We start from the raw sequence: 12,415 nt of genomic DNA, 5'->3' as shown, positions 1-12,415 counted from the left end.
TTTGGTGAAGCTCAGATACTTCAAGGGGCCGTCAGGAGCGGAGGAATTTGTAGCACTTGATAATAACTAAATAATAATAATAAAAAAATAATAATGATAAATCATGAACAAAAACCCAATTCATAATGAAAAGGAAGTTTATGAAGACAATGAAGTAGTTACTAAGCCTGAATAATTCTGAAGAAACTTCATTATAAAGACTTTGTTAAAGCCTTCTTCATGCATGAATAAAAGTAATAATTATCTCACAGGGGAATCATGTTAAGGTAAAGTCACACAATTACCTCACAATAAATGAGGAGTAAAAAGAATCATTAAGTATCCCTGGTTGATTAATTGATTAATTATCCCCATGACTCGTAGATTTAAAAAAAAAACACACAAAAAAACAACATTTGGCACATAAATGGTATTCAGTTTGTAGTTATGTGCACAGTTTTGGAACAGCTGGATGAAACAGTCATAAACTCCTTCTAAGAAAGTGACATATTTCAATGTAGGAAACCCATCATGCTAAAACCGGCCCTAAAACCTGCCCAGGAGTCAAACTTGGCATATTGTTTCTATGAAGTGTGCAAGCCAGTCAGTAAATATGGCAGACATCTGATGAAGCACAAAATGTTGTTAATTTGAGGTGAGAGTTTAGAGTTCTTTCTGAATGATCCAAGAGAAATCTCTTTTATTGTACGGCTTCCTGATTATCCTGTGTGGTACCAATGACCCAACTCCCTGATGGAATGCATAGACTTCCTGTTTTCGACATGACTGATATTTTAACTTGTGTTTTGTGTGTTCAGCTACAGCTCAGACTGCCTGGTGGTCTGCCTCTCTGAAACTCAGCATGACTTAGTGATGGAAACCACAAACTTTGCAGCAGAGAGACATTCTTCAAATAAGCTCAGAACATCAACGCCTTTCGCTGAAGTGTTTACTTCAATAGTAGAACAAATGTGGACTTTGATGTTATTTTTCTCATGCAAAAGGTGATGGTTTGTACTGAATGTGGTAACAATTTATGATCCATTTGATTAGTTATCTATTTATTTATTGTAAGACTGAAGAAGAGTGAAAAGAAAATGCATAGTCTGTACTGAGTTGGCAGAGTGTTTGTCCACTGAGACGAGTGTCTCACTCATACACCAGTGTCTGTGCACACTGGTGCATGAGTGTGTGTGTGAATGGTGACTTGTTCTTTGATGTAAAGTGTGTGAGTGTCATTGAAGTAGAGAAGTGCACATAAATGTGACTGTTGGGCTTTACTTTCTATATTCTGTGCAGAGGCTGCAGTGGTTTTTAGCTAACCACAAATGGGACAAGCTCTGCATGACAAACAGAACAAGCATCACTCAGTACATAAGTACAGGGTTCAGATCACACTTTGGCTCTCTTTCTTCATCACTGTTACACTTCCTGTTTAAGACAGTCTTTTTGGTAATCACACTAGCTGCAGTGTTTTTTTTTTTTTTTTTCCCTTCCAGCAAAAATGGCTTTCCGATGCTGCCAAATCCTTCAAGTATCACCAATTAAGTATTTTTGGGGAACAAAATAAGTACCAAAGTGAGTACTGAGCAGTGGACTTGTACCGGTGGCGGTGAAAACAGGACATCTTGAGTATAAAGATTACTCAAACATGCATGAATCAGTATACACACTACTCTGAGACAGTACATGAGAAGAGGTAACGATTATAACACAGTTAGAAGCTCTAAAAGGCATAAACAAATGTATTTGTTTTAAAGAAATCCACAGTTCATTTTACAATGAACAAAATGAAGAATTATCAAAAGGTAAAAGAAAAATCCAGTTCTGTCAACTGCACAAATAGTTTTTGAGTGAAGACATTTTGCTGCTCTTCCAAGCTGTTTCTTCATTTCTGGTCAGATTGCTGGTGGACACTGCCGTATATCTATCTGAAGGGAGGAGCTGACTACACTGAAACTAACACACCTGTTGTTTACAGTTTCTGTTTGTTGAGTAGGTTTATTGAACTACACTAAGTGTAAAATGTGCCTGAGCCATATTTACATAATCATTCACACCCCTAATGGCTGCTCTCACTCTGTTAACAGACTGGTTGGCCCTATTGTTTTCCTTGGTTAGATTTGGGTCTGAGGATGCAGTTATAAATAGGACATAAATGAAAAAGCCACAGTAGGGGCTAGGCCTGATGGTTTTCTTTGGTCACACCCACAGTCTTCAGTGTTGTTCTTATGAGGTCTGAAAGTAATTACTTTTTTTTTTTTTTTACCACATTGACACTTTGGGTTGTATTATTTATTTTATAAATGAAACATAAAACACAACAAAGGTGTTATTAAGTTTAACAGACACAAACATTCATGAAAAAAAAGCACAGAGAAAAGCTATTTTATGTTATCTGGCCCTTGTGGACAGTTAAGTTTGTCAGTTTGTTTCTTAAAGAATATTACAAATAAAACACCTTACCTTAAAATAATCATAATTAAAATGCATTACCCATAATAACATATGGCAGACATAATATTATGCACATTGCACAAATAACCAAATACAACCCAAGCTATCAACAGCAGCAAGAAAGATATATGAGTTTATTAAATGGCAACGTATTTATCATAAAATCTTTCATTTTTCCACACTGAAGTAGATGCATTCACTCCATGTGTCAGGTGTCTGCCCGCTCCTTCTGTTCACCTGTTCTGTGGCCCTGTACTGGAGAAATTTGGGGAAATCCTGGAAAATTAAAACAATGCAAAAACGTTACCAGTGGAAATAAAAATTATGAGGTTACAATTAAAGCGCTCATACCTTAGTCTTTGTTGTAGAATTTCTCATGCATGTGTCTGTAAAAGGAGTGAGGTGTATTTAATCTTGTTTTTCCTCCTGGTAATATTTTGTAACAGCAGTACTTTGCTACAAACTCAGACTTCTGCATACTGTCTGCAGCTAACTGTAAAATATTTTATTCATTGAACACACAAAAGGAAGTTTTGCCATCTCAAAAAGTTGTTCTTATACTATGCACATGCCTGGAAATGAATACATGTGAATACTAGCAATATTAAATTGACCTCTTCTTCCCTTCACTGTTCAAAAATCTGTACTTCAGCTTTAAGTGACAATTTCGGCCAAACTGATATTTTACGAAATCTTATGACTGAATGGCTCAATTCACTACCAAAATATCACAATAATAATCCAATGTAACACTCTTTTCTCTGAACATATCAGTGCTTAACTGTCAGTAACAAATTATTTAACTCCAGTGGAATCCTTTTGAAAAAACGATTGAAGTTAAAGCTAAATGGACATTACATGGTGGCACAGTGGCTGGTACTCATGCCTCTCTCCAAGAAGGCTCTGGCTTCAATCACCTCTACCCGGGCCTTTCTCGATGAGTTTCCTAATAACAACTGTATATTTGATAACTGGTAATCAAATCCATAATTGTTTTGACATATTCTACATGTAAAAAGTTAAAATTTTGGACTATTTTTGTTTCTCAGGTAATGTTACCAATGTTACACTTAGGATATTTAAATTCTGGTCCCTCAGTACAATGGCACCACATTTATTGAATTTAATAGTATGTAATAAGTATTTACCTGTCTTGCTTTGCGTGTACAGGCAAAATGTGAGCAAAATGACCAGGCTTATGCTGAATACAGAAACTCCACTCAGAAAGTAAACCATATTGTCAGAGTCATCTACAAATAAACAGTTGATAATAACATTAACAGCAAAAATTTACATTAACAGAATTTTCCAAAGACATGACTTACTTTTTAAACAGATCCTGGTCCCATTCCCAAACAGGACTTGTCCACAGGCAGCCACAGCACAGTAGTAGGTCCCAGTCTGCTCTGAGCTCACATTGTGTATGGGGAGTTTGTAGACACAGGACTTTGTTGGACTGTCTGTATTGCTCTCACACTGATCACTGCTGCCTCCATGACTGTAAAGGACTCCTGCAGCAGACTCTTCAGACTGTTTGAACCAGTGAACCCCGTGCTCTCCTTCACAGCTCTCAGTCGTGACGTTACAGTTTAGAGTCACAGAATGTCCTGGTTCTGTGTCTTCATGTGGAGACTGACGGACCTCAGCTGTTGGGCTCAAACTCTTCACAATCAAAGTGACACTTTCTATGATGTCTACATTATGTAGAAAACAAGTTATGCACAGGTAAACTGCTGAGTCGGACATTTGGACATGTTTTATATTCAGGTTATTATTCTCATGGTCAGCATCCAGTGTGAAACGATGGCTTTGGTTGAATTCTCCATGCAAACTTTTGGTTTGATAATATTTAGAGAATGAAGAAATGCGTGTTGGTTTCGTGCCCAAACTTTCCTTGTACCAGTATTGCATGGCACCAAGCATTTTGTTCTTGTCTTCATAGTCGCAGGTTAAGGTGATGCTGTCGCCCACTGTAGCAAAGAGGAAATGGCTCGTTTCATGAAGATTCACCTGAGCTGAAGAGATAAAAGAGAACATACTTTTTAGTCTACTCTATATAACAGAAAAGCATGAAACTGACAAAGAATTTCTCACCTTTGCTGGCCAACCCAAGATTTAGGGCTAACAGAACTACAAATAGTGGGATCATCTTGAGAATTGCAATGCACAATACCGCCTCTGCTTATAACTGTCAAGCTTGCATTTGATTGGCTTGTCAAAGAGTTGCCTGGAAAATGATTTTCTGTGATGTCATGTATAATGTGAACACATCATGATGTTGCAAGTCAAAGGTTTAACAAATGCACCTGGCAAGATTTAACAACATTTGGTGAAGCTCAGATATTTTAAGGGGCCATCAGGAGCAGCGGAATCTGTAACACTTGATAATAACTAAAGTTTAGCTAGCTTTAATAAATCATGAACAAACAAAGCTATTTACAGCATTCACTCCACGTGTCATGTGTCTGTGTGCTCCACCTGTTCACCTGTTTTGTGGCCCCGGTACTGAAGAAGTTTGGGGAAATCTTGGAAATTTTAAACAAAGAAAGTAACCAGTGAAAATATAAATTATGAGATTACAGTAAACATGCCCATACTTTAGCCTAGTTGTAGAATATGGAAACTCCACTCAGAATATAAACCATATTGTCAGAGAAACCTACAAATAAACAATTCATAACAACATTAACAAACCTACTTTTTATGCTGATCCTGGTCCCATTCTCAATCAGGACTTGTCCATAGGCGGACACAGTACTGTAGTAGGTCCCACTCTGCTCTGAGCTCACACTGTGTATGGGGAGGCTATAGACACAGGAGTTAGTTGGACTGTCCGTATTGTTCTTACATTTATTACTGCTTCATCCATGACTGTAAAGGACTCCTGCAGCAGACTCCTCGGACTGTTTCAACCAGTGAACCCTGTCTTGGGTCTTCACAGCTCGCAGTCTGGATGCTACAGTTTTGAATGGCAGAATGTCCTGGTTCTATGTACAGGGGAGACTTATCCATTTTGCAGGAGGTCAGTATAAGTGTAAAAAGCATTGCACACAGTGATAAATAGCAGAATCTGAGATGCTTACATTCTTGATGTGCAAGTTACTTTGTTCATTGTCATCATCCAGCATGACTGCGAAATTCTTCATAAAATTCACCTTTCTGGTTGTATTTAAAGTATGAAGAGATGAGTACTGTTTTCATGCCCAATTTTTGTTTGTACCAGTAAAGTTAAACTCTGATCTTGACATTGTCAGAAGAAGCACAGCGTAGGGTAAAGCTAGGTCGAAAGGTCGAAACATCCTTAGATTAATAGTACAATACTACTTACCCGTACTGACCAGCACAAAACTTAGGGTGAAGAGAGTCTGAAAAAAATGACCTCAATCAAGATAGTAGACAACAATGAGGCAGTAATGTGGTCACTGCTCTTTTAAGTCTAGTATTGCATTTGATTGGTTAACGGACATAGACACAGCAAAGTACATGGTGACATATTTCTTTGCAAACCTGAAAAAATCTGCTGTGCGCATTGAAGTCTGATGTTGTGGGGAAACTAGTGAACGCTTAAAGATACACTGACATGAGATGAAAAGGTGTTGCTAATTTTCCTGTCATCCACACTAGTTGCGATATATTAGCAACTATTAGTATATATATATATATATATATATATATATATATATATATATATATATATATATATATATATATATATATATATATATATATATATATATATATATATATATATATATATATATATATATATATATATATATATATATATATATATATAAGCACACTTTTTACAAAGAGTTCCAAATGTCATGTTTGGGGTTTTAAATCAGTTCAATGTATTTGTGTAAAGCCAAAAATCACAACAACAGTGGTTACCTCTTAGGGCTTAACATGATTGTTGATTTAACCAGCAGAAATTCCAACAATAAAACAGACATTGTTTAATAACAAACAAACATATATACCAACATTCACAGGAAACAAGCACATGGAGAACTGTCCCAGAATATTCCCTCTTCCTATATCCTCCTCCAGATTTGTCAATGGGATCTTTGAGAATCGATTCAGAATCCATCCGTCGTAGTTCCCAGGTTTACATGCATTTAGAACAATCTTTTTACTTTGCACTAGGCCATTTATTCAGTTATCCCGGCTTGCATGTAAACATAATGACTGAAGGAGAGATCCACTCCTATGGACGGGCAGACTCCAGGACTTCATCAGTCATTTGCAGATAAGAGCTAAAATCTGTAGGGCCAGAGCACACTCAGAACTAAGTAACAGGGGGCTCACCTAGGACAAGGTAGCGGCAATCCAGTCACGGGTGGAAAGGGGAGGATCTGGGTCCACAGAATTGGATCAGGACACCCTCCTGTGTGTGATCCATCTAGGGTCCAGTAATTTTGTGTTTTTTAATATGACGCACAATGAATTTTGCCTCTGAGTGGTCTACAGTGTCTACTTGGTCTACTCTGAATACAGTCAATGTGTCCATCCAGTCTTTAAGTGCCTTTAAGATGCGGAAGGAGAAACACATTCCAAACCATAACATTTTCAGTCTAAATTTGTCTTGACTTTCTAGATGCATGTACATAATTGCTGCATTATCATATCCATTTACTGAAATTCAGCATTTGATTGTAATTTAAGGGACCATTTGGACAAATGTGTGGACAGATGCAATTAAGCAGGAGCAGTAAAATTCCCTCTACTCTTAACAATAAGTATGTCAAATCATTAACTTAAGCCATGTCCATGTTCAGTCATGTGGGTGAACACTGGAGTACACACAGTCAGTCTGAGCTGTGACTCCCTGTCTTCTGGATGAAGGGTGAACGCTCAAAGCAGCGTAATGGAGGGAGTTCACTTCTTGCTCCTGACGCTGCAACAACAAGATTTTTATGCCAAAGGTTTGCAAACATATTTGGCTTTACTCGTAAAAGGCAGAATGATAGTGATATTACAGGATCAGGTTATGTTGAAATAATGTTACATTAGAGTATATTTTTTAGTTTATTTTTAAGTCTATTTTTAAAATTATTTTAAGCTATTTATCTATTATCTTGTTTTATTGCATGTACCATTTTCCTTCTGTTCTTTAACTGTGCGGTGCAATACTGGAATTTCCCCACTGTGGGACTAATAAAGGCATATCTTATCATATCTTATAATTTGGGAAGAGAGGTATTAGTCATTAACTATTTCATGTACAGAAATGCAAAAAATATTGCAACCATCTTGCTTTCAACACAAATGTCACCAATAACTATGGTGACATACCTATCAACTCTATTAAATTATGTTTAGAAAATTCATTTTGTCTTGTTTTTATAAGAGTTTTATAAGTGTTTTCCTCTAATACGGTAAATACTGTAGTGTAAAAAGCTATAGCTTAATTACCTTAGATGATTGGGGCAGGAGGACTGCCACCTTGGTCAGAGGTGTCATCTGACTGCAGTGATGTGTTTCTTATCAGCTGCTGTGAGTCAAGGTAAACTCCCCCTTGTTTCTGTAGATGTTTGGGTTTTTTTTACAATGTAATGCTCACAAAGCATGTAAGATATTACCAACCAGAAAATATACTGGATTTTTTTTTTTTTTCACTATAAATGCTGTTGACTTTTAAATCATTCTGCTTAAATAAAACAAAACAATGATGAGGGCAGCTCTGCTTTAACCATGATTATATTATGACACTTCACTACAACAATTACAAAGCCTCAAAGTTCATCAGACCTCCCCTTTAATCTTTGTCAGTTCATTGTCCATGCACACACTCCATAATTGTCTTTAATACACAGACACGTATTTAATCCACTGAATACATGGCCGCAAGAATCCTACAATAGACCCACAGAAAATTAGTCTTCTGTGGCACAGAGATGCACAGAGATAAGTTTATGGATCTCCAGTGACCACTCTTAGTCCAACAAGCCAGCGCCAGCTGCTCAGTGAAATGTCGGGGAGTGTGTGCCTGCCCACAAGTAAACCGATATATACTATCAGCTGGGTAGGTAAATAACAACACAAGTTGCAGTACAGCATTTCTTTATAAATAACACAAAATATTCATATCCTATGTTGCCTGTATTACAGTAAGAGATTATTGAAATCAGGAAGCGGGGTCCATCAACAAAGATGAGGAGGGCGTTTACCTTGCCTCACACATGGGACTCACTCTCCAGGGGCAACCACACTACGGTAGACGTGGTCAGTCTGATAGATCTATCAAATCAAACTGAGCATGCCTGGGATCAACAGCTGATAAGAGACATCACAGCAGTCAGCTGACACCAAATGAAGACTAGAAGGAACTCAAAGTACCATAAGTGGACAAAAAACTCAACTCACCCCAGCATTAGTGTTTGAAGATGTTCTGCAAAGCCAGTTGAGTTTCCTCTTCATTATACACACGGCTAAAGCCAGCAACAGAACGAGGAGGGAGGAGAACACCAAAGCTCCACTCAAGATGTAGATTCTAGGGTCTTCTCTGTCTGCAAAAACAAAAGACATTTGAATAGCTGATGAAGACTATTTATTCTATCTACACTGGAGCCATATCATTTTGAATGATATGTAGTAGTTAAGAACGTGATTTTGTTTTTTTGTTTTTTACAGCAGTTCACAGAAGACTAAAATGTTAAGTGCTCAACATGAGGGCTAATGATTGTATATTAAAAAAAGCAAAGTTTGCCAGCAAAGGATGCAAGCAGTTTAAATTAGGCTATAAACAATAGCTGCTATCATTGTTTCAAGTTATAATATGATTGTTCAAATGAGCAGAACCAGTCCAGTGAAGGCTGATAGACAATCACAATTTCTTGATTATCATAGGAAGATGGGCCATGGATCATTGGTGAGGGGCAAAAACACAAACATAGAAGATGGATGAGACGCATAAGACGTAATTAAAATCATGGAGCTACCAGGGTGTGTGAGGAACTTTGGATTTGGAAATGGGGTTGGATTACATGTGTTGTTTAGTATAGAGAACATTTAACAAACTAAGATAATATTAATGCCAAATGGAAAAAAACAATGCAAAAATGCAATAAAAAAGTACACACATAGAAGCAGTAAAATGTCAAAACGTAAAACAAAAAAGAGACATGTAATGTGAAAAAGGATTCATAATAAACCAGTTTAACCAAATGATCATGATAATTATTCCTTTGCAATCATAGCCTTAAGCCTTCAGATTATTTCCCAAATAACAGATGTAACTCACATTTTATTGTGATCCTGGTCCCATTCCCAAACAGGACTTGTCCACAGGCAGCCACAGCACAGTAGTAGGTCCCAGTCTGCTCTGAGCTCACATTGTGTATGGGGAGTTTGTAGACACAGGACTTTGTTGGACTGTCTGTATTGCTCTCACACTGATCACTGCTGCCTCCATGACTGTAAAGGAGTCCTGCAGCAGACTCTTCAGACTGTTTGAACCAGTGAACCCTGTGCGCTCCTTCACAGCTCTCAGTCTGGACGTTACAGTTTAGAGTCACAGAATGTCCTGGTTCTGTGTCTTCATGTGGAGACTGACGGACCTCAGCTGTTGGGCTCAAACTCTTCACAATCAAAGTGACACTTTCTATGATGTCTACATTATGTAGAAAACAAGTTATGCACAGGTAAACTGCTGAGTCGGACATTTGGACATGTTTTATATTCAGGTTATTATTCTCATGGTCAGCATCCAGTGTGAAACGATGGCTTTGGTTGAATTCTCCATGCAAACTTTTGGTTTGATAATATTTAGAGAATGAAGAAATGCGTGTTGGTTTCGTGCCCAAACTTTCCTTGTACCAGTATTGCATGGCAACAAGCACTTTGTTCTTGTCTTCATAGTCGCAGGTTAAGGTGATGCTGTCGCCCACTGTAGCAAAGAGGAAATGGCTGGTTTCATGAAGATTCACCTGAGCTGAAGAGATAAAAGAGAGCATACTTTTTAGTCTACTCTATATAACAGAAAAGCAAGAAACTTTCAAAAAATAATTTCTCACCTTTGCTGGCCAATCCGAGACTTAGGACTAGCAGAACTAGAAATGGTGGGATCATCTTGAGAATCAGGTGCACAATGGAAATTATTGATACCACCTCTGCTCTTAACTGTCAAGCTTGCATTTGATTGGCTTGTCAAATGATGCCTGGTAAAATGAGTCACAGTAATGTACAGTGTGAGCACATCATGGTGTAGCAAGTTAAAGGTTTAACAAATGCACCTGGCAAGTTTATTGATACTATTTCACTTTTGGTGGATTACTGAGCTGAAATTTAAGATTTGTTTATCATCTGTTAGTGCTACTTCAGTGGACAGTGAGGAGCAGAAGAATAATATTAGGAAGAAGTGGCGTGCACGACCAGTCAAACATTTGGACACATCCTCTCATTCAGTTTGTTTTTCTTTTCTATTTACTGTTTTCTACCTTTTCTGTACATATGGAAGGTATCAAATCTATTCTGCAAGATATATGGAATTATATAGTTAAGACAAAAAAAAAAAAAAAGTTAAATAACTCGTTTTTATATTTTGTATTCAAACACTCAAAATAGCCACCGTTTGCTTTCTCTCAGTGAAGAGCAAACCAGGCTTCAAAGTATTTTACCACATTTTTATTTTTTTAGTCTGAAATACGTTTTGAGTTATTTTGTTTTTTTTCTTACATTCCATATGTGTCAATTTATAGTTTTTATTCCTTCAGTGAGAATCTACCCTCCAAAGAATCATGGAACTAAAGATACAAAGGGAGGAGGGGGACACTTCATAATTTACACTGCAATAATACTCATATATTCCAGGACATACTTTCCATATCACATACATCCATCTCACAAGAAGAAAAGTCCTCTCCACACAAGTGCCTGTGAATGATGGTAGTTTATGTACATTTTACGATTTGCAGGGGAAATTTCTCTGCATTTGACCCATACTTAAATACAGCTGGGGCAACCTGTACGCCCATCTTAGCTGGAGATTTTACCTACTCTGCATGTTTTAGGCTGATGGGGGAAACTGGAGTGAGACAATGTGCTGCAAAATCAGATTGAGCAATGATTTGTTGTGTCCTTTTCAGATACCTCTGCAGTCTAACAAGAAGTAGTAGGGGGTGAGTGCCTGGGCTACTGAACATGAGTATGTGGACATTGTACCTCCTCCTCATTATGACTCAAAAAATGACCCATCTCACAGATTGACTTGAACTAATTGTGGAGCCTTGTCTGTGTGGTGTTCAGCTACAGCTCGGACAGCCTGGTGGTCTGCCGTTCTGAAACTCAGTATGACTTAGTGATGGAAACCACAAACTTTGCTGCAGAGAAACAAATAAGCTCAGAACACCAACGCCCTTCACTAAAGAGTTTACTTCAACAGTCAGAACAAATGTAGACTTTGATGTTATTTTTCTCAAACAAAAAGAGACGGTTTGTACTCATTTTCAGTTTATTAGCAATTTAGTGTGTGTTTGTCTATTGAGACGAGGGTCAGTTAGTTCAAATCAGATCTATTTGGCTGTTTGCTGGTTTGATCCCAGCTCCTACAGTTGCACACTGTCATTGTATTTTTGGACAAGATGCTCTACCAGCCTTGCCTCCAGTGTCTACATACACTGGTGGTGTATGAGTGTGTGGTGACTGGTTCTCTGGTGTAAAGTGTGTGAGTGCCACTGGAAGTAGAGCTATATAAATGTGACTGTTGAGGTTTACTTTATATATTCTGTCTAGAGGCTCCAGTGTTGTCTAACCACAAATGAGCCAAGCTCTGCACGACAAACAGAACAAGCACTACTGTGTGACAAAGGGCGGGTATCAGATCACACTTTGGCTCTCTCTTTCTTCATGACCGAATAAAAAACAAAACAAAAAAAGTTTACTCTAAAGTCAAATAAATAAATAAATAAATAACAATGTCTCATATTGGAAACTTGTCTTGGGCACCTAGTACTGTATCGATACTGTACACTGTAAA

The 12,415-nt window shown here is 37.6% G+C and overlaps 2 protein-coding genes across 2 annotated transcripts; both read right to left on the bottom strand.

The window, feature by feature from the left end:
• Positions 1–2,604: 2,604 nt before the first annotated feature.
• Positions 2,605–4,585, bottom strand: LOC117386019 (uncharacterized). The gene is made up of 5 exons (XM_055229253.1): positions 4,531–4,585; positions 3,762–4,451; positions 3,585–3,686; positions 2,788–2,822; positions 2,605–2,712 (listed from the first exon to the last, which is right to left on the bottom strand). The coding sequence occupies exons 1-5, from the start codon at positions 4,583–4,585 to the stop codon at positions 2,605–2,607; spliced, it is 990 nt and encodes a 329-aa protein (XP_055085228.1).
• A 454-nt stretch (positions 4,586–5,039) lies between these two features.
• LOC117386018 (uncharacterized) lies at positions 5,040–10,509 on the bottom strand. Its single transcript, XM_033983324.1, has 3 exons — positions 10,455–10,509; positions 9,683–10,372; positions 5,040–5,095 (listed from the first exon to the last, which is right to left on the bottom strand). The coding sequence occupies exons 1-3, from the start codon at positions 10,507–10,509 to the stop codon at positions 5,040–5,042; spliced, it is 801 nt and encodes a 266-aa protein (XP_033839215.1).
• Between the last annotated feature and the right edge of the window lie 1,906 nt (positions 10,510–12,415).

Source organism: Periophthalmus magnuspinnatus, chromosome 18 (genome assembly GCF_009829125.3).
Source record: "Periophthalmus magnuspinnatus isolate fPerMag1 chromosome 18, fPerMag1.2.pri, whole genome shotgun sequence".
NCBI lineage: Eukaryota > Metazoa > Chordata > Actinopteri > Gobiiformes > Gobiidae > Periophthalmus > Periophthalmus magnuspinnatus.
This window is presented reverse-complemented; position numbering and strand designations above follow the sequence as displayed.